Source organism: Drosophila mojavensis, unplaced genomic scaffold (genome assembly GCF_018153725.1).
Source record: "Drosophila mojavensis isolate 15081-1352.22 unplaced genomic scaffold, ASM1815372v1 contig_74, whole genome shotgun sequence".
Classification (NCBI taxonomy): domain Eukaryota; kingdom Metazoa; phylum Arthropoda; class Insecta; order Diptera; family Drosophilidae; genus Drosophila; species Drosophila mojavensis.
In genome coordinates this window covers 10,848,226-10,874,448 of record NW_025318899.1, presented here as the reverse complement: position 1 = coordinate 10,874,448, position 26,223 = coordinate 10,848,226, and the positions used below count along the sequence as shown (strand labels likewise).

At 37.2% G+C, this 26,223-nt stretch overlaps 2 protein-coding genes across 3 annotated transcripts in view; one reads left to right on the top strand and one right to left on the bottom strand.

Moving 5' to 3' along the window:
• Positions 1–12,793, bottom strand: part of LOC6582075 (homeobox protein 5) — a 33,816-nt gene extending 21,023 nt beyond the window's left edge. The window contains exon 1 of the mRNA XM_002007752.4: positions 11,877–12,793. Within this exon, the coding sequence (XP_002007788.2) occupies positions 11,877–12,359 (483 nt within the window). The 5' untranslated portion in view covers positions 12,360–12,793. The remainder of the gene's footprint in view (positions 1–11,876) is intronic.
• Positions 12,794–14,354: 1,561 nt separating this feature from the next.
• LOC6582072 (hepatic leukemia factor) overlaps positions 14,355–26,223 on the top strand; it is a 71,765-nt gene continuing 59,896 nt past the window's right edge. The window contains exon 1 of one of the 2 annotated variants that reach the window (XM_015162263.3): positions 14,355–14,530. In XM_015162263.3, the coding sequence (XP_015017749.1) occupies positions 14,434–14,530 (97 nt within the window). In that variant the 5' untranslated portion in view covers positions 14,355–14,433. The remainder of the gene's footprint in view (positions 14,531–26,223) is intronic. The other variant, XM_015162259.3, reaches the window with a different exon arrangement.

Here is a 26,223-nt window from a genome sequence, read left to right as displayed (position 1 = left end):
TTCCTACATTCTGTTCAAACCATAACATATCAATAACATTCAGCTGCCTTTCTAATCGCTTCTCTTGAATTTAAGTGCTGGGCTATCTCATGAGCTATACTTTGCCAATAAATATCACTTGACTACTTATACAACCCATTCAATCCAATTGAATCTATTCAGCTATATCCTCATTTATACGAACTTTTACTCATCTACTTTCTTTCGGGGTCTTACATAAACCCCACTTTAAATAATGCATTTCTTACACTTCAACGTAATTGCTTAACCAAATCTAGATCTACTCAGCCATAATTCAAAGCTTAAATCGTCTCACGTCTAACGGAAGTTAGCCAATCTAATTGTTGACACTCCCTTTAAAAGCTAGCAAAAGAAAAAATAGTAAATATCTTGAAAAAATTCAAATTACAAAGCTCATGAAACGAAGTGCAAAAAAAAAAAAAAAAAAAAAAAAAAACTAATTAAAATATGTGTGTGTAAACAGAAACTGAGGCAAAGGCAGCTGATTTATGGGCCACTAAGAGGATAACCGATGCAGCAGCAGCAGCAGATGCTGATATAGATAGAAATATATATATATATATAGTTGCAGCAACAACATTTAAAAGTGCTGGAGTGGCGAGTGCTCGACTTGGAAATACCACGAATACCCGAATTGTCTCATTTCATGTGGTAGAAGCTAACAAAGAATTTTGATGAATTTCTACTATAGTTGAATTGCATTCTGAAATGAAAAATTAAGCTTAATTGAAGCGATATATCAGATAACTTAAAAACAGGCTGAGCTACACTTAATTAAATGACATTTGATGACAATTTTATCAATGCAAATGTTAAAAGTGATCGATGATTCGATACCAACTGAGGGGAGTACCTAAATGGGGAGTATTCAAAATTGGAACTATTCATAATGACAGTAAGCATTACGACACACTTGAGTAACAAAGGCGATGTCTGTAGTAATGGATCTATCAATCAGTTATTGAAATATGATATATGAGATCAACTTTTACTATATATAAAGCATACAATATATAGATTATATATAATATCTGTATATGAAATTTCAAGTTCCCAGCTCTTATAATGCTTATTCTAGAAAATAACTTACTAGCCGTTTATTCTGAAAATAAATATATAAAATAAATTTATATAAGCTAGAGCTCTGTCACGCCTACTGCCATCCTTTATCTGCATACGCAACAAGATATATTATACCCTGTATTTTTAATAAATTCAGGCTATAATACGCAGCAGTTGCTAGTCTAAATTTAAAGAGCTGCTCTGCAATTACCTTGCCACAAGGCGCTGGCGCCCAGCTCCCTCTCTCTCTCTCTCACTCCCTCACTCTCCTTCTGCTTACTACTCTGTTGCCAGCTCCCGCTATCTATCTCTGTCTCTCTTGTGCTGCTGTGTGACTGTAATTTATGTCGCAGCCAAAAAGGCTACATAAATTGCCAGCAAGTGCCGCCGAGTGTGGCACATGGGGCACAATTGGGTGGCAGGCAACGAATTGAGCTATAAATGTAACAGCGCAAAAGCTGGCGAAATGCGATACCGCATGATTAATTTGATGGGGCGGCCCACTGTTTTGTCTCTGCAGCAACAGCAACTGTGGCATCAACTGTGGCAGCTAGCTTATTAGTTTTGTCTCACATTGTAGCTGTAGCTGTGGCTCTGGCTGTGCCTGTGGCGGCAAGTGCAACACGTTGCATGTCAATGGCCATAATTAAGCATGCGAAAACGGAGCAGTTTTTACAAATGAAAACAATGCGGCCAGCAACTGCAACAGTCCCGATCTGGTCGGCCCTCAACCCCTACCCCTCCCCCCTCTCCACCACGCTGACTGTTGCATGTTGGCCATTTTCATTAATGGCCATCCACACAGCACAAATATGCGTACCCCTTGGCACACACGCCCCCAATCCACGGTGACGCCCCCTTCCACTGCCTCCTTTTGCCATTGTCTTGCGGCGCGTTGCACTTTTTTTTTTGTATTTTGTCTGTTGCATTGTTTTGCAGCCGTGTCATTCAGCACTCCCCAAAATGTGCAGAAGAAGCAGCAGCAGCGGCAGCAGCAGCAGCAGTTGAAATAAAAGCAGCCCCCCTCCTGGGGCTGTCATTATTTCAACTTATTTCTCTGGCATTGTTTTGTTTTCAGTTATTTTGTACCCTGTAGCCGACCTGAAAATGCAACGGAAGTAGGCAGATCTAACTAAGATTTATGCTTTATATTTAACAGATGAAATATAGTGTTGCTCTAGCTCTAGCTAGGCTCTATATAGCAGCAGTGAAAGGTGTTAAATTTTCAGTGAGACAGAAGTAGAGAGAGAGAGAGAGATGGTGATGTTGATTGGAGTGGAATAACTAAACTTATTTCGGTCTGCATTTAAATTACTTTACAATACTGAGAATGCATTCGTATTGAATTCATATATAACCCTACGTAAACAAAACTTTTCTGTAATAAATATATAATTTTTGTTATTATTATATATTATCTGTCTACAGTCTAGTCTACATTTTTAAATGAAATGCAAAGTATAAAAAAAAATTATACATAATATATTTTACTGACGTAAAATTTAATTATAATAAATATTAATTTTCTATATAATATTGTATATATTTTTAATATATACAAATTTTAATTCTAATAAATTCTAATCTCAAATAATAATATATTTGATTTTCTAAATGTATAAATTCTAATCTCTAATAAAAAATAATATATATTTAATATAATATATGTTATCTATATAAATGTTTATGTATATGTATATAGATTTAAAAAAAATTATATAGACTTTTAACATATCAACAAATACTCCTAATAAACTCTCTTTATCTACATCACTTCCCAACTTTGACTTGAATACAGGGTATTCCTTAGTCAATCACTGCTGCACACACACCCCGCACACATACCTTGCAGCACTTTGTTTGCATTTTCGTTTTGTTTCGTTTGCGGAAAGGACTGCGACGACAAAGTCGTCGTCGTTGGCGAGGTCTCGGTCTACTCCGTCTCTCTTCGTCCGCCCCTAGCCCTTAGCCCCTAGCCTATGCACATTCCCAACATTTCGTCGCTTTTGGCCGCTTGGGGCGCTACCTTTTTTTTTTTTTTTTTGTTCATTGTTTGTATTGCATTGCATTCAAATTGAGAGGCGGGCCACCCACCGCCAGATAGCGACGCAGTGCAACGACGTTTCCGTGACCTTTTTTGAGGCAACACATTTGACCTTATTACGAGCATTTCAATTTGTTGGCTTTTATTGTAGTTGAGCTTTACACTAAAGCCATGAAATTAGTTTTGAGCATTCGGCCATAAAAGTGTAATGGCAAATTGTTCGAGGTTTGAGATTTTATTTTCGAGGGTATCAAAGAAATCCCCCATCATCGTCATCTTCGTCTGCCTCCTCTTCTTCTTCTTCATTTCAGCGTGCAGATATTTTCTGAAGATTGCTTTGACCTAGGAAATGCTTTGTTTTTATGATTATTATGTTTTGTTTACTTATCTCAGCTGCTCATGCTCATGCTCATGGCGCTGGCTGGAGCTTAGACAAATGCTGGAACAGCGCTTCAAGCGAATGCGAAATTGCAGATTAACGAGTAATTGAAATTGTGATAGCAATAAAACCTTCAGTTCAAGCCGCCAAGGTGTGACTCTTAAGGAAGTATTATTGAAAAATCTTCAAGTTTTATAGTGCTTAATAGCAATAATATCCCAAATATACACCAAATTTAAATTTTAACATTGACAGAGCATTAACAGTCCCATGGAATGCTTTAATGCATAGGACTGTTAATGCTCTGCTAGATTTTTATGTTAAAAATTCCTATTAACATTGATATCCTTTGTGCTCTTTACATGCACTCAGCTTGGCTACACTATCTATCCTTATCTAACTCAGCCTGACTTCGCCATCTAGCGAGCACTTGCATTTTACAAGTGTAGCTCTCTCTCTTGCTCGCTCTCACTCTCTTCTTGCTCTCACTGCTTCTACTGCATTTGCCTGCCAGAGTTCATCAAGTGTAAAACAAAATAACAAATACAAAAAAACAACAACGAAAAAACTAGAAAAAAGCTCAACAGAGCAGCAAATTTCAAAAGGCGGAATTGCGCCGATAACAGCAGCAAAAACAACAACAACAGCAGAAACAACAACAACAACAAGTACAAGGTAGACCAAATTAAAGTAAAGCAGCCCACAGTGAACGCGTTTCGCTGCGTTTCGCCGCGTTCTTCTTCAGCGGCCACCCTCGGCGTCAGCGGCAGCAGCAGCAGCAGCGACAGCGTTGACGTTGGCGTTACGCATGCGTACCTGTTGCTCTGCCGGTGCTGTTGCTGCTGCTGCTGCGCTGCCAGCGCATATGACTCAATGGAACAACGCTGGCCTGTCAACTCTTTTTTCTGTCTGTCTGTTAGCTTCTCCTTTTTTTTTATTTTCGTCGTCCAACATGTTGGCGGAAATAATAAATTCTAGCTCGACAAGAGAAACGTTGTTGTTGTTGTTGTACCATGACTTAATACATGCAATTGAAGACAGCAGCAGAAATCAGAAATCAAAAGGATTGCTGTTATCGTTACCCCTCTCTACCTCCCTCTCCCCCTCTCTCACTCTGTTTCTCACATTTTGGTTTCATTTCTTAGTGAAAATATTTGCTCATGTAACTTGAACAGAAAGAGTAAAAGCTTTTTAATGTCTCTCTATATGTATGTTATCAAGATTCGCTTTGATCCGTCGTTTTTTTTCTGCTTCTTCTTCAAGTTTGTCTCAAGCGTAACAACTAAATTAACAGCATTTAAGTTAAAACGCATTATAACAAGAGGAAGAAGCGTAGAGTAGAGTAGAGAAGAGTTTAATAATAATATTGTGGGAAATTTTGTATTTGTATTTTATTTAGTTTTCGGTTTTCTGTCTCTTTTTCTTATATTTGGGTTTGTGAGTCATACTGAGGGTGACTTCTGGACAAAAGCGTGTGAAACACGTTTAAATAGGGGAAAACAATGAAAGAAGAAGAAAAACAACCAATGCGCAATTTCAGTTAACTGCGCAGCATGAAAACTCAACGAACCAAATACTGTAGACAAATGGGAAAATGCTAATGAATAGAGAAATACTTAGATCAACCCAGAGGAAGAATTCAAAGAGTTACGTTGAGGAGTTGATATGATATAAACAAATATAATACTTATGTATCATACTTATGTAAATATATAAATTATGGCTGATTATTGGGATCAGTATAGGTTCAATCTTACATCAATCTCTTCGCCTTAGCCTATTTTATATTGTTATATCACTATCACAACCTAAATTAATATCGTTTAACTTTTCAATATTGTAAGCCCAATAAAATTAGCCTAATTTCCATTCAAATCAAATACTCAAACTAATTTTAATCTTTATTAACGAAATCGTGGCATATATCAAAAGCAAATGATACAAATAATGAAATAATGATGATATAATTTAGTTTTAATATCAGTTATATATTTTTTTTTAACTATGTCTGCCAGCTTGGCTAGTGTGAACACTCTAATATGGTTTGGCTTTCAACAATTTGTTGCATGTTTCGCACAGAGCCAAAGAATGCACTTTAAAGTCCAAAAGAAAGCCGTTAACAACTCAACTAACTAAGTGACTGGCATACCTGCCTTATAGATAGCACCTGGCCTGGCCTCGATCGTATCGCTGGCATTTGGGTGCAACTCGTTATACAATGTGTGTGTGTGCTTTTTTTTTTGTCTGGGCTTTTGCTGCGACTCATTAGACATTTGCCTTACCGGAAACTATTTGGCCATAATATTTGGTCATTTTTCCTGCCGCTGCTGTTGGCCAATTAAGCCATTTCCATGGCATCTCCATACGGCAATCTGTCAGCATCGCAGGCAGCATTGATTGACACATTGATACAGTTTGCCTTGCCTTTGCATTGGTTGGCGTGGCTTGGCTTGGCTTGACTTGACTTGACTTTGGCCAAGACAGCTAGCAGGTTGGCTATGCATTTATTTAGGCCCACAATTCAAATGCCAGTTAAAGCAGTCTCTCAGCCAATGGCCAAAACAATTAGCTTGCCATTGAAAGCGTTTGTAACTTCTTTTTGCTTTTTGGATCGAGCCAAGTGGCCAGCCAAGTGCCTTGCCCAACAGCCATGAAATCTACTCCAAAGCTGGAGATGGCGAGTGAGTGAGAGAGAGAGAGATATGGCAGAGGAAAGGGAATGGGGAGGTGGGACCCCACAATTGGAACTGCTGGAGTGGGCATAATTACCATAAGTATGGATAGCAAACATACGTATAGCAATTGCTAAAGAGTTTACTTTGGGCATCAAAGTAAAGAAGATTGATAGAATAATTAATGCACTGAAAGAAAGTAGAGTATTGAATGGTTTTCAATTTTAATTTTAGATATAATTATATATAATTCTAGTGCTTGACTATCTGATTCAATGGCATCAGATTAAAGATTATAGAAATTGTATTAAGTACTAGCAGAAAACCTATATATAGTTCACAAAACTAAAAGCTATTTCAATTTTTCGTTAGTTCAGTTTTTCCCAGATGATATCCATCACATAGATAGTGTTGCAATTTGAATGCTTTCGACACATGAGCTGCGTGCTATAAAAAAAATCGACAGCTGTACCAAAAGTTTCATCGAGATAACTTCAAAAGCGAACAGCGGCAGTAGCAGGAGAGAAAGAAAGAGAGAGAAAAAGAGAGTGAGAGAGATGGATAGAGGTATTGAAATACCACTGAAAATAAATTCAAGCAATTAAATTGCGGAATTTGTATGTTTTGCGTTTTTAATTACGTCTATCCCAGACACGCACCAAATTGCTAATGGTTTGTGTATTGGCTGCATTTTCTTTGGCATTTCGAAGCGAACCGTTGCACAAATTGCCTTGACAGTTGCATTGTTGCACTGCTCGCATAACTTGCAACAGAATCTGAATTGTTTTGATAGACAGAGGCACTATCTATTCCACCCCTCCTCTCTCTCTCTGTCTCGCTCGCTCTCCCTATCTTTCTTCCTCTCTTTGCTTCTACTCAGCTCAATTTGATTCATTCAGTGCATTTGCAAACTTATGAATAAAACATTTGCACAAACGTTTGTGTGCGAGGCCGTTTTAACCCATTTTTCCATTCATCTTGCATTTTCCTGCAAATTTTCCTACGTACATATACATATATAGCAATATAGACATAAATCTGTCTGGCCAGACGACTTTGACTATAAATAAATATATATAACACTTGCCACAGCTGAGGCTGAGCGAAGAGATGCTCTTCGATAAATTTATGTGGGACCTGTCTGATTTTCCACACTTATCCACTCACCTCCCACTTTACCCCACTCTTCCTCTCTCTCTCTTTCGCTCCCTTTCGCCTGCTGCAAGAAGCCGTGCAGCCAAAAATGTGCAAAAATCAACAGTCACATTTTATTTCGCTTCGCTTCTAGAACCTGCCTTGGGGGCACAATTGCCACGCCCACAAAACGCCTGACGATTGACGAGCTGAAGTGGAAAACAACATAACTCACAGCTCCCAGCTATATATATGTATATACACATCAGATATATATAGAGAGAGCCAGCCATAATGATGCAGGGATTTCGATGTGCGCTCTTAACGAACTGCGAGGCATTTTTTTTCTTCTTCTTCTTCTTTTTTTTTTTTTTTTTTCGCTTTAGCATTCCAAAGTGAATTTCCGTGCAAAATAAGAAAAATGGAGAGCAGCATGCACAAGTGTGAATAGATCCGAGTAAAAATATTGATATAGGTATTCGGTTTTTGAAAACATGCCGAAAGATTTTCCTGCATAATTGAGCTAGGAGATAAATTTAGATTTATTGCTCTATCTTAAGTGTAATTAGGTAGAAAAAGAAATTGCTTTGCGCTGGAAAAAAAAATAACGATTTTCTCTAATTCTCGTGTTTATTTAAGTCCTATCTATCCAGACATTTACCTACATAAAATATAAGTTTTCAGCTCAAAACTCTCTTCTGATTTTTTTCCCTTTCATTCTCTTTCGTATTCTTACTCTTTTATCTCCCACACTTATTCTTTCTCTCCCTCTCTTATCTATTTATTTACCGTATCATCCTATCCTATCACATCTCTATTTATTTCACCCATTTCACTCAATAAAAAAATATATATGTGTGAAATAATATTTCCACATTTTTTTATTTCACAGACAGATCTAAGAATTCAATATAAAAATTTTCCTAAAATACAACACAAAATTTGCAAAAATCATAAATATGAAAATAATAAAATTTCGTTTCCCAGATTTTCCGTTTTTTCTCTAATTTATAGCTAATAGATTTAAAGGCTTAATCCGCTCAAAGTTGCTGCAATGAAATCTTAAATTGTTTATGAGCTTTAAACATTTTTCATTTTAGGAATTATGAAACGAAATTCTGGAGAGTTATAAAACGTTTACCATGCAGCCGTGCAGTGCTTCGAGAGAACTCACATAAACATTTCACAATTAGCTCTTGACCTTTCGTTGTCTGAGTTGGCTCATTATATGGCCCATAGAGCTTTTTGGCTATTTCCTCCTGCTGTTTTCTTGGCCATGAAAATAGTGTAATAAACACGAAAGTGCTCCGGCAGCTAACTTTTCCAAGACCAAACAAATTGTTCAATAATTGAGGTCGATTTTCTGTTTATAAACACGATTAGCTTGGGGAACTGGAGACTGTTTAGGGGCAAATTTATTTCTGATTAGACTAAGCCATTAGCCAATTGAATGCTGTTGTGTTTGTTGTTTATTTGGCATTTGGAGGTGTTAACGCCTTTCGGCAATCATTAACACGGCTGGCTGGCAAGGCAAAGGTCAAATATCGATTGAATATAATATCTAAACTAAGCGAGAAAAACTAAACGAATAACAAAATTTGTGTAATTACTTTGTTGGAATTCTGTGAAGCTCTACACTTCTCTCTCTTTCTCCCTATCTCTTTATATTTACGTGTGTGTCTCACCTTGGCAGAAAGATATTGTTATACATACATGCATCTCTCGATTTCTCTATTTATATTCTTGATCCTTTAAATTATAGTTCTCTCTCTCTGTCTCTTTCTCTCTGCTTTTTCTCTCTCTCTGTGCTTCTGTGTATATGTTTCCATATTTCTTACGCTATGCAAAAACATCTCTCTCTCTCTTTGTCATTCTCTCTATCTGCATATGTTTCCCTATTTCATTCATTCACTTTTTTTCTCTCTCTCTCGCTATTTCTCTCTCTCTCTCTCTCTCGCTCACTCTCAGCAAATATCTGTTGCTATATAACTCTTATTCTTCTCTAAAAAAAATATATATACATATATATTTATACCACCTTGTCTCTACCTTTACTGTCTCTAGTGATCTCCCTCTCACTGTCTCTCTTTCTCTATTCATATACATATATACATACAAATATATATTATATTATGTTATATTATATAGATATTATATTGACAATAGCAATATACAGCGCAATTACGTATGGCCTTTGGTTTCCCTATCATTCTCCCTCCCTCCCACTCTTTTTCTCTCTCTCTCTCTCTCTCTCTCTCTCTGTCTACTTGTAATGCGATATGCTACTGGCAGCTTGCTGCCTCATTACGAAATGTCGCCAAGATTTGCGGCTTTAATAGACGCCGTTAAAACGTAATGGGGAAAAGCAGCAGCAACTACAGCAGAAGCACCAGCAGCAGCCGCAGCAGCAGCAGCCGCGACAATAACAACAACAACAACAACAACACTTGCATTTTATTATTTGTATTTTTCTTTATGATTGTCACTCGATACTCGAGTCTTTGTCTTTGTTTTTGTTTTTGTTTTTGCTGCTGGCCTCTTGGCCACACTTGAATGGCGCATAATTTGAATTTTTCTAACAGCAGCTGCTCGCTCAGTCGCTCGTTCGCAGCTTTCCCCAAACACCAATGAAAATCCCCTCGTCGCCGCCTTCTGCTCCCCCACCACTGCGATCCAATACTCTAGGTGTAGGAGTGGTTTTTTTTTTTCTTTTAGTTTTGCCTAAGAGTTCATTGCATTTGCCATTTGATTTTCACTTTCAATTGGCAAAACCGCAAATGTTGTTGCAACATTGCGACGCGTTGCAACAGCTGCTGTCACAACAAGCCGCAAGCCACAAGCGGCAAGCGACCAAGTTCAAATGCGTAGACAGCTGGCGCCATCTACCGTTGAGCTCGGAGATAATCGGTCTGTGCGTTCAGCTTAAAGATTGTCATATCAAAATGTCTTTATTTTTGCGTGTTTTAGACCATGACCAAAAAAAAAGTATACAAGTATTACGACATACATCTGTGGACAATTTATACATATATCTTCTAATATATCTATATATATGTATTTAAGCTGCATTTGTTTCTTCTTCGCTTTTCTTGACATTTAGGCTAATTGACGTAATTTGTTTCGGGCCTAAATGCTAAACTTTTCTGACATTAGCCATTTGTCTGTAGAACAAGTGGAACACGCGACACATAATAATACCCATTTATAAGGTCGAAAGAATAAAACATAAATCATATAATTACGAATCACGAATACTTTCAACATGCTAACCAAATATAAACAGTCCAATTATGCCTAATGATAATGTATTTTTAAATAATAAGAGATCTTCAATTTAATATAAAATAATTACGATGTTTGAGCTAAGTTTTTGGGTGGTCTAAGAAACAGATGAGAGAGTTTATACAAATATTCTTTTTCTTTCATTTCATTATACATACTTCTTTGATTAGATTTTGAGCTTAAGATTAAATTTGGTGAAAAGAGTTAATGGTAAATCTTCTTCTTTTCATAAGTTTCATCACATTTCATTTTTCATACTTAGCTTAAAATTAGTCTTGGTCTAACATTTTTTTTTTAATCTATCTAATCTAATGTTTTGCTAAGACAAAAGACTAGATAAACCTAATTCTCGAACTAAAACATAAAATCTGCTGCCTGTTAATCATTTGCGAATACAACGTAAGGCAGTAAAATATGGCAAATAAAAATCTCTCCCAAGTGCCTAAGCACCCGCTGAGTATTTTCTCCATTCATAGCCCCCTGTCCCCAATCAAATATGCTTTATTGCTGCTGTCAACTTCCTATGGAGCCCATCCCGCAGCCAAGCTCCCACACACGCACGTACCACAACTATCATCCATTAAATGTTCGCACATAAATAATGTTGACCTTAAAAAACAAAGTAAAGTAAAAAGAGTGAAAGAAAAACAAATAAAGGTTGTCATATCACGGCCAGCGTGACGAAACTGGGCAAGAGATGCTCAATGCACGGACATGCGTCCTGCCGTACGAAGCGAGAGACGCGTCCGATAGGCTGTCAAGGCTGTAAGGCGGACAGCGGGACAAAGCAACAAGGTGACATAAATATCAACTTGCTCCAAAAAAGGAAACCAACTTTTTTTCTCGCCAAGGAAACAGCAGACAAACGAAGGAAAAAACAGGAGCAGGGTCAACTTACAGCTACCCTGTATTATATATACTCTAATATATATAAGGCAAAAAAAATCACAAATACTAATATAAATATAAAAATAAACTATATCATATTTATAAATATATGTATAAAAGCTTATGCACTACATTCCGCACTTTACAGGCCCAATCAGACAGATATTATTCATATAACATTTAACATTTTGTGTAAACTCTTATGCACATACGCTTCACTCTAATAAACGCACATTTAATGGGTAAAAGAGCAAGCAGCATGTGCAGAAAAAACAACAACAGCAATGGTACACACATATACACACATGCATATGAGAGTCAACAGCAGACAGCGCGAGCGCGGGGTTGGTGAAAAAGAGAGCGGAGTGGACAATAAGATTCAATGAAAGCTTACCTGCAAAGACCAACTGAGGGCAAGATTCAGATTCCGCTTGAATTGTTGTTGCTGCAGTTGATGTTTATTTTGTTGTTGTTGTTGTTGTTGTTGTTGCTGCTGCTGCTGCTGCTGTTTTTGTGTTGGCAACTGATTAGCCGGCGCTGCTGTGAAATGTGTCAAGATGCTGCTGCTGCTAGTCGTGTGACGTCGTGCAGGCAGCGCTGGCGGCGGCGTCAAGCAGAGCAACTCATGTTGGGGCTCCTGCTCCAGTTGCTGCTGTTGTTGTTGCTGCTGCTTGGCCTCAATTTGCGGCGAGTTCTTAGGCAATGCCAATGCGCTGCTGTTGTTGTTGTTATTATTGCTGTTATTCAGCGAAAGCGAACGCGCAAAAGAACTTTTGAAATAGCGACACGGCATCTGGAAATCAAAGTCAGGCGGCGACGCAGACGACGCATCCGTAGCAGCGCCGGCTGCTGGAAAAGTTTGCATTGTATTTTGCATGTTTTTGCACGAACCGGAATTTCAATTTGTTTTTCTTTTAGAAATTTATTGATTGTATTATTTTTTGCGTTCGATTTGTGCTGCCTTAATTTGGCATATTTGTTGCTGTTGTTGTTTTTCTAATTTGCTTTGATTTCTTGTTTTAGTGCATTTTTTCACGCACCCTGACAGCACACACATATACAAACATAGTCACACACACGGAAGCTCATGTATTGGTTTTTGACAGCTGGTATTTTTTGCCAATTTCACACGCATTCAATCTCGATTTCAATTATTTATTTGGCTGCCACTTTTTAATCAAAATCAATTTCCATTAAAAATATTTTAAAGCGCGCGCACGACAACAAAATTTCACGCGAACGCGCAAAGAGTCAAAAATCACATCAACTGCGATCGACCACCAGTGAACGAATGAGCAGCGAAGTAAACAAGCAGAGAGCAAGAGCAAAGCTGCGCGCAAAAGAGCGGAGCAACGCTGCGCAACAAGCTATTCAAACTGTATGTTAAATTAGCATAGATGATGGTGGTGAATCGCCGCTCTACTGTTTTGAGTGTAGTGAAACTATATATCGGGTTGACTTGCTCTTGTTTAGCATTACTAGACCGAACCAGAGGTTCCTTTATATATAGTCAGGTAGGCAGAAGTGCAGAGTCTACATTTTTAAAGAGCACAAAAGATTTACAGTGAGAGGTATTTTTGAATCCATCAGTGTTATTACTCACTAGGCACTGTTAAGTAGTTCTTGATTGCTCAAATGCTCTGTTGCCGTTAACAGAAATGACTTTATAAGTATGCTATTAAAATTGCAGCTGTAAATAAGTTTGCATGATATGTTAAAACTAAAGGAGCGGTATTTATAAGTATGCTATAAAAATAGCAGCTGTTAAATGGTTAAACTTTTCTGAACCTAAAAGTATGCAAAACGAGTTCGAAAATTAGAGCATTTAAATTTTGAATAATTCTATTATATCCACTACAACGTAAATTTCTTTCTAAAATGTATTTAAAGTTCATTGAGCTTAGTTGTAGCTTCTTCTTTGCAGCATTGCAGCTGTTAAAAATGTCATCTCTATCCGCTAGAAATAGGAAATAAAGAAGAGACTTATATAAATAAAGCACCTTCAAATTATTCAGTCTCTAACTGTCAAGTGGGGAATTTGATGGGTATGGGCATTGGTAGTGCTTTATCATATATTCCAAAAGTAATCCCCGTGTCCCGGTTGCCGGTGCACAAACATAATCCTGTGGACTTAATGCCACATCTAGATAGTCGGACAGCTTGCCAATCAAATTGATTGTGCGGCATTGAGTAATTGCTATTTATTTTTAAATGACGAAACAAAGAAACTGACTGAGTTCCAATTGGAAACTATTAATCTACAAATGGTAGGAAACAAGAAAAAGGGAGAAAAGGCATTTTTGCTATCCCTCTCATCCTGCTGCAATTTGAGCTGATGCTAAAAACTCATTAGTCGATGGGCTATAACCAAAAATAGCCAGATCGGCCGTCAAGATTAGTCATATATGTATAAATATATATACACACACACAAATCCCATCAAAAATCTCATTTGCGTTGCTATTTTTGTGTCCCACTGTGGCCCCGTGCGCATGCCTTGTCGTTTCTCAGTTACATAAGCCTTATATAATGCAGCAATGGTGAGAGCGAGACGACAGCTGTGTGTCGTGCGCTGCCGAGCATTCTGGTCAGAGTTGATATTGGACCTGTATATCGGCAGCCACTCTCTCAATCTATCTCTATCTCTTTTTTGTTTGTGTTTCGTTTCGTTAGAGTTACTGCTGCAGGCTCTATCTCCCCGGCAGTTGTTGGAGCAGCAAAAACAAATAAAAGCAATCTCCCGATCTCCCCAAGGGCGACCACGTGACCAATCCACCCCGACGGAGCAGCAGCAGCGCTGCTCTCTTGCGTGATCGTAGCGCTCATAATTTGCTATTCATTTTACAAGTGTTTCGGTTTTGATTTGTGTTACAAGTGCCTGTTGCTACGCAGTTGTTGTTGCTCTTGGAGCGAAACAGTTTCGGTTTTATTTTTGCGCATTAATATTCATAATGTCTGCCGAGAGTAGCATTCGTAGTAGTAGCAGCCGCAGTCGCAGTAGCAGCGCGGAGAGAGAGCGTGAGAACATTATGGATTTATCAATAAGAGGTGAGTTCTGCCGCCTCCCACAACCAAACAAAACTCAACTCATTCAGCCTGCCGCTGCTTGCCAATTTATTTCATTCTTCCCCCCACACACAAAACACGTGCAGCGTGCTGCTGTACGTGTGTGTGTGTGCGCGCCCGCTTTGTTTACATACACGACTATTGCGTGAATAGATTTCAGTTTGTTTGTGTATGCGTGTGTCTACGAGAGCGGGCGTTCTCAGAGCTGTGTTTGTGTATGTGTCTGTCTGTCTGTGAGTTAAGCCTCCAATCCACTATGGGGAAAAATCCAAATTATCGGGTATTAATTAATAACTTAAAAACTAAGCCAGATTTTTTGATCCGGTTTTTGTATTATTAATATGTATACCATCAGAAATATATTTTAGAAAAATGGGCGTGTCACCGCCCACCCAAAAAAAATTTATTAAAATTTTGTATTAAAAATTTTTTTTTTTTTTTTAAGAATTTTGCTTGTTCATACTTTAAAATAATAATTTTAATTGAAAACAATCGAACTTTCATAAAATCGAAATTAGTTTTCTTCAGTTTCGAGTTCCAAATCAGCCAGAAATATTGATCCGCTAAAAAAATTCGGGTTCTTCAACTGATTTAATTGTGCCTTCAACTTTACATAATACAATACGTACAACTTCATTAGACAGCGACCTTTATGCTTTCAAACTCTTTTCTAAAGATTTGCCGAAGAAATAATCTGATCAGATGTATCCATTGTTAAAAACCATCAGCGAAATTATGGATTCTGCTCTCATGCTCTCATGCATGATGAAATTAGTCTGATTTATAGACCTGGTTGGGCAAATCAGACGCTTCCTTACCAAAAAAGCCTACAGGATGAACAGTACTTTCCATAATCTGCCTCAAATGAACAATTATTTTTATAAACATTTGCTGTCATAGGCAGTCATTCATAGTTGTCAGCTAGTTTTTGTTCCTGCTGCATTTCTTCCATTTGTAATTTATATTTTGGCAAAAAAGCGGCTTTTGCTTTTTTAATATCATTTATAAGTTGAATCAATATTAGTCTTATTTAGTTTCAAAATCACAATTACTATTTCTTGGTTAGAGTTGCCTTTTTCATTGAGCCAAATATCACACAGGTCAGCTCATAGTCACCTGCTAAAAATTGATTTGCGCCGGTTGTGCGCAAAAGTGCACATTGAGACAAAGGCACTAAGATCCCAATTGATTACTCTATAACATGCAATTGGATTTACACTGGTGCGCCCTGGTGGCTGTTTTATATGTCTTTGCAAAGTTTAATTTTATTTACAAGAAATGAAATTTGACAACATTTGCTAATTATACAATAAATGATTAAAATAAGTTCAAACATCAATTGGTTTTTAAGCCAACGCATAGTAGAAGCCCTAAAAATTCATATCCTTTTTAAATTTCTCAAAAATAATGTCTGGTCATTGAATAACGATGATTTGAAAATCGGCTAACACAAATTGTAAGCTGAAGGCAAATGCTTTTCGAAGATAACAGCTGACTTTAACAGCTGTTAGGCTTAACAGTGGACTGTTATTCAACATTTTGGGTACAGTACCTTAAAGTTTGGAGTTTTATTAAGATGTTAACATAAAAAAATTATAAATTTTCATACTTCGCAAAAATGACTAAATACCCGAAAAACGGCAAAATTCCCCATAGTGCAATCGCCACACCATGTGACATATTATTTGACTTTGCCTTCTTTTTTTCCAATTGATATCGCCTAGGCGAATTGAACAAATAACAGTGAATAAATAATGATATGGATGGGATATTAAAATAGAACAGTAGATAAAACGATAGGCAGGGGGCGACAGAAAGACACCAGTTGTCCATATTAATTGCAAAATAAAGAATAATTGTAAAAGTACAGTAAACATTCGCTATGAGCTCAATAAATTTCAAGGCGAATTTGAAATAATCGCACAGTGACGAAAAACAATTCGCAAGTGTTAATCAGGTATTAATGTGAATGGATCGCCGAAACGTGTTTTTACTGTAGCTCGTAACGAGTTTAACTAGTTCAGGGAAAATGATTAAATACATATTTTTTTTTACAATACAAATATTAATTAGCTTAGACCAGATGCCGTTTAATTGGAGCCCATTGTAATACAAACGGCCCCTCTGTAATGCCGTACTATAAAACTCAGATGGATACACCTGTTGATTGATATGCGGACGGTATTTATTGCCTTTGATATCAGACTAATTATGGAAAGACGCCCGAAAACTCGATAAACTTTATAAACTATTGGGCAGTAGTTATTAACCGTTGGACTTTTGATGAAATAGGCGACACTGTCGCCACAATTAAAGTCTGTAGAAAAAAAAAAAAGAATTCTAAAAAAAAAATAAAATAAAAAATAAATATAAGGCAAGAGTCACGATTTGTTATCACGGCCTAGCGACGAGGTTACCACGCGACTATAAATATTTACCCTCATGATTATTTAGTATTTTTTTTTTTATGAATTTTGAGCAATGGATGATGAAAAGTGGCGCTGTGCAATCGAAACGAGTCGAATAGACATCACATTTTAATTATATACCTGTGTGGATACACACACCTGTACAAAGTACGTCATTCATCATTCTGTAGTACAATCTCATGTATAGGCCGTTTGGTCACGCCTCCTTATCAACTGATATCAGCTCAAAGTGCAAAAAGCATGCGCAGCTCATTTAGAAAATCATCCAAGCCGATGCAAAAGCTCATAAACAAAATACAGAAAAAAGCTTGCTAGCTAAGTCACGCTCTTGCTCTGTCGCTCTCACACTGCTGTGCTTTCAGCGCTCTCGTCTGCTGCCTCTCACTTTTGCCAATCAGATCACATGGTCCGTCGTATTGGAATAACTGTGACGTGACCGAAGCGAGTCGTTCACTTGCTCTGATAACATCTAGCTAGACGGGCACTCATTCGTCTGTCCCACTTCAACATGAAAAAGTTATCATTTGTCGTTTGTCGTTTGTTGTTATTTAAAATTTTTGTTTGTAGTTTTTTCGGCTGCAAGCTGCTTGCAGCTGAACGTGGGTCAAAGATCAAGCTCGCGGCTTTTATTAGAATTTAATCGCAAGAAGCGTGCCATTAATTCGACTTCATGTTGGGGTCTTCGTTTAATCTGCACCACAAATCGTGTCATTAAATTTTTGAAACCTTGGCACGCGTCTGGCCACATCTTGGAAAATTTTAGATTGAATTGAGCCAGGCGCTGGGGTCAGCTTGGACAGTGAATGGGAGCCTGGTGGCGTGATAAAAACACATGCACGCACACTCACAGACAAACACTCGCATTTCATTCAGCTGCTGGCGTCGTACAGTTGCCGTTGAGCAGCTAAAGTATAGATGACAGCTATGAAATGATATTTATTTGATTAATGGTCAACAAATAAGCATAATCTCAGTATTTTACCTAATCCCTCAGTGAAATTGGCTTCTTTCAATTGCTTAGTCAGTAATTTGCGAATTCAGCAGAAAAAGAGAATAAATAAACAGTTGGAGCTTAGCTGTACTTGAAATTTTTTGCCGATTCTCCAATTGAATAGGAGCTGAGGGGCAGCCCCAACAATTGTCCAGTTTTAACTTGTTTCTAGCCGATATTACGTCAATGTGCCATAACAAACGGCAACAATAACAAAACAAGAGAACAACAAAAAACTGCAGCGGCATCAAATGCTGTAATAAACAGTCTATCTCGCTCGCATCCACTATATGTATGTATGCAAATTTGCCTGTAATAAAAGCAACCACAGAACTGCACAGAAAACAGAAACAAAACTGAGCTGAACTGAGAATGCGAATGCGAATGTGAATGTAAATGCAAATGCGGGACGTGGGGAAGCTTTAATGGAAAAAGCGACGCGTCGCCCGGCGCCGTGTACAGCAACAACAACAGAATGAAAACATCAACAACGACAACGGCATAATTATTATTATTATTATGTCATACACATGTATTCTATGGTCTATATGCCATTGTATATGTGTGTGTGTAATTAGTGCAATGGTTACGCTACATAGGCTGCGTTTTGGGGCTGTTCAAGCACAGCTTTGATTTGATCAACACGTGCTGCGGCTGCTTTATGATCGTTCATTGCCACGCAGCAGGGGCACAAAACAGAATGACAAAATAAGAGAGCGGTGAGTCAAAGAGAGCCAGCCACCAGACAGGCCCTTTGCGAGTGAAACCCCACGCAAACATAAATACGCACATCCATACATAAATACACATACATGTTTGAATGTATTTATGATTGTATCTAGTTTAGCTCACTGAAATTATAATGAGCTATGAACGGTACATTTCGTCTAGCAGCCACGCATATAAATTGCTAGCAATCAATTTGCCAAATTAATATACATATGTATGTATGTATGCACATGTAGTACATACACACATACAAAATAAATGCATGCATAAATATTGTATTTGCAATGCAATACATCTTTTATTTATTAAAGACGTCACGGCGTATGCATACATTAGTATTTACCCACAGATGCAAACCCACACATATGCATATGTTTGTATGGTTTAAGATTGTAAGTTCTTCTTTGCCATTACATTCGCATTCAATAAAGTAAACAGAAAAGAACTGAGCGCAGAGAGCCGGTGCCTGAGAGCGCCAGCAAAACAGAAAGAGAGTGAGAGAGGGCGGAGTACGAGCTGACATACATACATATGTACATATGTACCGAAAACCTGCATACTTACAAATATATATTTACATACATACATAATTAGCACGCAGCAAATCAAAAGAGAAGGCCAAGCTAGAGTGAGTGAGCGAGAGAGTCATAAAACACGATTGACAGCAAAGCGAGTTACCGTGGTAGAGTGTTAGTTGAAAATGTGTGATGGGTATGCAAATGTGTTAATTATTTGCTGGCTATATGCAATATTAAATATATATGTACATAATTCTATTTTTATTCATATATTAAAGGCAGACACAAATTTATGTAAATTATCATGCTGATAGCTAAGTATTTTTGCTACAATTTGTTTCATGACCAGCTTGGCATAGTTTGCACCACTGTGCCTTATAATAAAGCGCCGGCAAAAGTTTAATTGAAAAACCAACTTTAATAACCACGTGGTGTGTTGTTTTTGTTGTTCATTGTTCTTGTTGTTGTTATTGCTTACGCTAGACTGTGTTGGCTGCTGGCTTGCTATTGTTTTGTTGTTGTTTTCGCTTATGCGCTGCAAGTGCAGCCTGCACTCTCAATTGTTTCTTGAGCACTTGCACTTACATATGTATGCTCTACGCGCAACGGTAACGGCGACGCCGACATCGACGCCGCCGCTGACAGCGATGCCCGCTATCGTTGTTGTTGTTGCTGCTCCAAGTGTCAGCAGCTGATGAAAAATGTGCCACTGGAGAGACCCGCATGGTTGGACGAATTTTTTTCCTCTTTCTTTTTTGATGTATTGACATTGGCAGTTGCAAGGGGTGGGGGTGCCTGGGCGCTGCAGGAGCCACTAGGACTCAATTTCACATGTGTCTGCGTCGATGTATGGGTGTGTGTTTGTGTGTGGTGTTTGTTCGTGTGAAAGGTGAGCAGAGTGTCAACGCTGACAGTTTCTGGGTATGACCATGCGATACATTTTCCGTGTTGAAAATTCTCACTATTTTCTGTTTTTTTTTGCGCCCCTCCCACCACATGCTACATGTTTAAAATTTGGTGTGTAAGCGTTTTTTTTTTCGCTTTGAACTCTTGTAACTGACACTGCGGCGTCTCTGTTTGAATTGCTTTGCCATTGTGATCCATCAAACGGTTAAGCCCCAATATCGAGTTCTCTACCTTTAAAAGCAACCCACCCCTCTTCGTCCCCGTCCCGCTCCGACCCACTGTGCCGGCCCCTCTCGCATTTGCCTTGTAATCTGGACACGTTAATTGACAGTTTTTGGCGCTGCCTTCGTCATTGTCGATTTGACAGTAAATTGAAAAATTGTTGAGATTTTTCGACACGTAGCCAAATGAAATTTCTAAGTACAACAAAATTAAAACGGCCGCGACAAAGGCGCAGAGTGTGACTAATAGTTACCCTATAGCCTAGATAAACTCTAAGATATGACTGAAAAATTTGATAATCGTTATCGACTGTTGAAGAATTATTGATAATTTCAAGTGCCATAGCTTTTATATATTGTATACAGTAAACATAAATGAAATACACTTATATAAACTACACACTTTCACTTCACGTTTTATATATTAAAGGGTATCAGAATATCAGCTTATTCCTTAAATTTAAATTATGCTTATTCAAGCTGTATCTGCTGCACAAAATATCTTCGCTATAATGCGAACCCTATAGGGTAGACTAATAGCTTTTCTATTATAATATACAAATACTATTATTATAATATCATCATCTAGTCCTTTTATCTGTCTATATCTTTGCAATCCATATCTATAGATCCATTATTCACAATTCCATTAAATACAGGGTATAAAAGAAACGAAAATCTAAATAAATTCTTATTTGATGCGAATATACAAGTATATGTATATATACGCATATACAGATACACATATGATTTTAACGTATATTAAAATTGGTTTAGTTCAAGGTTAAAGCATAGAACGATTTATGGTAGACGCTGACGCGCCCATTCGAGCGCCATAGCACACGCAGAACAAACTGTCACACGCAAGATATTAATTGAATTTACATTTCACACACTCAGACAGACACACACACGCACGCACGTTAAAGACAGAAATATTCAATAGATATGAATTCTGTTTGCCGTTTGATAAAGACACAAAAAAAATTAATTCAATTAACGGACTGGCAATAAAAAAAGAAGGCAGCCAAAGCTATGGCCCATTAAGTAGGCAAAGGGGTGGGGCAGTGGGTGGTAGGTAGGTGGAACTAAAAGCTCAATCAAATTCGCGTGTTTTTCTATTGTTTCTTTCGTTTTTTCATTTTTCATTTTACCCTCAACTTGGAGGTCAATAAAAACGCAGCCAAGGCGGCGGCCAGTGAGTGTATCAGTGGGAGTGAGAGAGAAAGACAAAGAGAGGAGTGTGTGCGTGTGCGTGCCTTGTTTAGGGGCATTTCCTGTGCAGTGCAAACGCTTTAAGCAGCGGGCTGTCCTTGCGGCTGACAGCCCAAAACAGACACGCTGAAGTTTATAAATGATCGCAAGTGGGAGTGAGTAAGCTAGAGGTGACAGCGTACAAAGAGAGCCGAGTTGAGCAGCACAAAGAGTACAGTGAAGAGAGGACGAACGGGATATTGTTTCGTTGGTGTGATTTATAGGAGTTGATTTTGCTTCGGCTTCCTTCTCTGCCTCTGCCTATGACGTTGCCTCTGCCCTTTTACTGCCTTTGTCTTTGCTACTGCTTTTGCCTCTGTCTCTTCTGCTGCATCTGTTGCTGTCTCTGCCTCTGTCGCTGTCGCTGCCTCTGCTTCTGCCTTTGCTTTATTTGACAGCCTAAGTCGTGCGTGTTTTTGTTTGTCTTTCACTAGAAGCTCTTTTTAGTGCACGTGACATGCTCTACAGGGTGTGCATACACATGTGTGCATGTGTGCGTGTATGTGTGTCTTGTTTGCATTTGTAGTGCAACTAGTATTATAAATGTTGCTCAAACTTTTGTGCTTTTGGCATTTTCCTTAAGGAAATTGAAAATTGCTTTTGTTTGCCTTACAATTAGGGCGTATTTTGTGTGTCAAAGGCGTGGCGCGAAACAGGAAAGACATATAGATAGAGCTTCAAGCATTAATAATTCAGTTGAGTTATGCATACCAAAGTTACGTCCCTAGTCGAAACTTGTAATTATTTCTCATCAGAAATATCATTAAGTTAAGCTTGCATAATCTTCTATTATTATATGGCAATGTATATTGTATTTATATACTCTTTGTACACATTTTTTTCGCTCAGTGTATACTGCTTTGTACTTTAAGCATTAGGAAATCATTCCGTTTCCATATTAAATAATCATAAAATACAAAAATTACTTTCGATTCCTAATGAAGAAACAATCGAACAGCAATAAAATGTCGAAACGAGATACTTTGAACAGCACTCAAGTGCTATAGATTCGATTCTAAAAGCTGATGCAATGTCATTTGAAATATGCTTTAAAAACCGAATGTGCTAAAAAATGGAAAAACTATGAACAAAACGCGTTTCTCGTAGCTTGGTGTTATTAATTCATTAGAGCTGCGCTAATGAATTAGACAAATACAAAACTGGACTGTGAAGATCTAAAGCGGGTACATAAACTGATTGATCTAATAAGCGCAGCATCAAGTCAATTGTTCCCTTTAAGATCACTTTCCGTGTGTATGCGTGTGTGCGTGTGTCTGTGTGTATCGGGGGGGCCTTCTCTATAGACCCGTATACTACGTACTAATTCCGTCATTCATTTGTACGTTAATTTGTAGTTGCCTTCATCGTCTACAAATTGTTGCTGCTTTTACGTATAAATGTGCGAGATTTCAAATCGAGCAAAATGTAGTTCAGATTTATATATACACACATATATATATATATAAATACATAGGTAAAGCTGATAATAGGCCACTCGGAGCGAACGAACGTTTGTAATCTCAGTGGCAAATTAGAGAAGCAAACAGAGAGTCCAACAAATGCATCAGATATGTGACTGTGTGTGTGTGTGTTTATATAGGAAAGGAGTTTAGCTAACCTGACAGCTTTGTGTTAATTTCTTTGCCCATTCGAGACTTGGGTATAACACAAATAGATAACATTGTGTGGTATTAAAATGATGTACAGTAAGGAAGTAAATGCAAAAGTAGAGTTAATTGATCACAAATTGAGTTGTGTGTTGGAAAATTTTCTTGATATATCTATAACACTTATGGATCTCTCTCCAAATCTAGATTTTATACTTTCTGAGTACACAGTTTATAGTTTTATGATTTTATAGAGACTAGAAATATATGTAGAACTACTTGAAAATCTAATACAAAATACTTGCTAGCAATCGGCACCTATCACGATGACGCAACATAAAGAGTCTTATTCAAACGGTGTTCCATTTCCAATGGCTCCTGCCTACACATGTCTAGACGTTTAAAACTAACAGCACCCAAAGTTCTAAATGTGATCTTAATTACACCGCATTTGAACTTTGTTCTATTTCTAAAGGTTCCTTCATCTATATATAGTAAAATATTATTTTCAAAGATTGTGAGACTAGGAAGAGCAACTGTCCAAGGCTTGCCCAAATGCCCGTAGTCAAGGCAATTTTGTATTATTTGTTTCCCTCATTTTTTTTATTCTTTTGATGATTTTGATAAGAAGCCAGACCGAAAAAAACGCATGATGTGCGTTTTAAAGGTAAACTCAACAAAAAACTAAATTAAATAAAAAAACACGTTTTTATTTTATTTTTTCTTTATTTTATTTTTTTTTTGGGCTGTCGTGTTCAGCGCATGTTTATTTAGTGATATGCAAGCGAGTTGGTCTGATAAGAGGCACAATATTTGCTAAAAAAAGAAAAGAGCTTAGCCGAACGGAATGAAGAATTTGTTGTTGTCCAAATACATTTTCTTTTGGCTGCGACATACCAAATGCCAAAGCAAATAAGTTCCAACTGTATATGCATGCATGTGTGTGTGGGTGTGTGGATGTGGGTGTATCTCTAGCGGACTGAATAGTTCCTTGACAAGAGCTACATTGTTGACGGGCGTTCATCTCCCACAATGCTAAGCTAGTACATGCAGAGATATAGATACAAATACACAAATATCTATATATGTAGCTGTAGCTGTAGATGTTTGTACCTTACATTGCTCAAGTATTTTTTTGGCTTGTTCTTCTATGTAATATTTTGTCAAGATATATACAAATATAGATCCATAAATACAAAGACATATATATGTTTGTGAGTAGTACTATAATATAGTATAGCTATCAATACAAAGTTACATATATATATATATATATATATATATATATATATATATATATATATATATATATATATATAGTTGTGTATTGCACTAGTTGTCTCTTCTAGTTTCTGTATAAGATCTTGTCAAGAAATAGATTCAAGGATACAAAGATATTGATTGTACTGTATATAGTAAGTGAATTCCTTTACTATGTATCATATTATGAAAATATACTGCGATACTCGTAGATACATTGATACATATGTATCTCGTAAATACATAGATACATAGATGCATAGATACATAGACATATAGATACACAGATACATAGATACAAAGATACAAAGATACATAGACACATAGATACATAGATACATAGATACATAGATACATAGATACATAGATACATAGATACATAGATACATAGATACATAGATACATAGATACATAGATACATAGATACATAGATACATAGATACATAGATACATAGATACATAGATACATATATATATAGATACATTTGTATCTTATAGATACATAGTTAAATTTGTATCTCATATACATAGGTATATCATAGATACATAGATATATAGACATATAGATACATAGCTACATAGATACAAAAGTGCAAATATCCCTAAATGCAAAAATAGAATGCTGCAATACAATATATATGTATATATGAGAGATACAAATGTTCTTAGGATACACAATTACAAAGTGATAAAGATACAGAGTGACATAGATACACAGATACGATATAAAGATACGAAGATACAGATATACAAGTCTTCAACGTTGTAAAGATACGAAGATAAAAGTTTGCTGGGCTACAAAGTAACAAAGATACAAAGTTTTCTAGATACATAGCTACAAAGATTTACATAGTTACAAAGATACACAGCAACAATCAAACATAGATACATAGATACAAAGAATTCTAAGATATGCACAGACATAGATATGTTTGTACTATGTATAGTTCATGTATCTTTCTACGTATATAATATCTTGTCAAGCAATGCTGTTGCTGGTTCCATACACACACACACACAAGCGCAGAGAGAGTGAAAGATAGAGATGTCATTCTTTTGTTGGATCTTCTTGAAAAGGTGGCAAAAGGCAAAGGCGCAGGCAGGGGTTGCCACGAGGCTATGGGGCACAGTCAAAAGTTGCGTCGCTTCGAGGCTCATTTATAATTTATTGCGCTTGAACACGTTTTGGCTGTACGACTATATAGTGGATATATATATGTACATACATATATATAGTATATATAACTTGTCTCTATGTCTGATATATTGAAAGCGACCTCCTTTGCCTCCTGTTGCTGCCATTTTCAATTCCATTTCCTAGTTGCCTTCATTCACAGAGAATGTCACATGATGACAGGCGGACAGCCGGACAGTTCTATATATTCTTCTCTCTCAACATTTTGGGTATTAAGTTGTGCATATTTCGGGTTGTGCGTGTGTGTGTCCCTGTCTGTTTGTGTGGAATGAGTCAGCGGCAGAAACCAAAATAGCTAAAAATCATACGAATAGATAATTTCGAGCAAATACGTTTTATATTTAGTGCGCTTTGTAGTAGTTGATCGAGTTGAAGGTTGAAATTCTCATCTAACTGAACGATCAGTTCACATTAATTTCAAAATTTTGGAATGCTCATTAACAAGGGTTGCTTAATTAGATAAGAACCAGATATGAAACAGAAGATTAAATATATTGATAAATGAAATAAAATATAAAATTTAATTTATAAATAAAATTAAATTGTATGATCTATGCGCTGATAA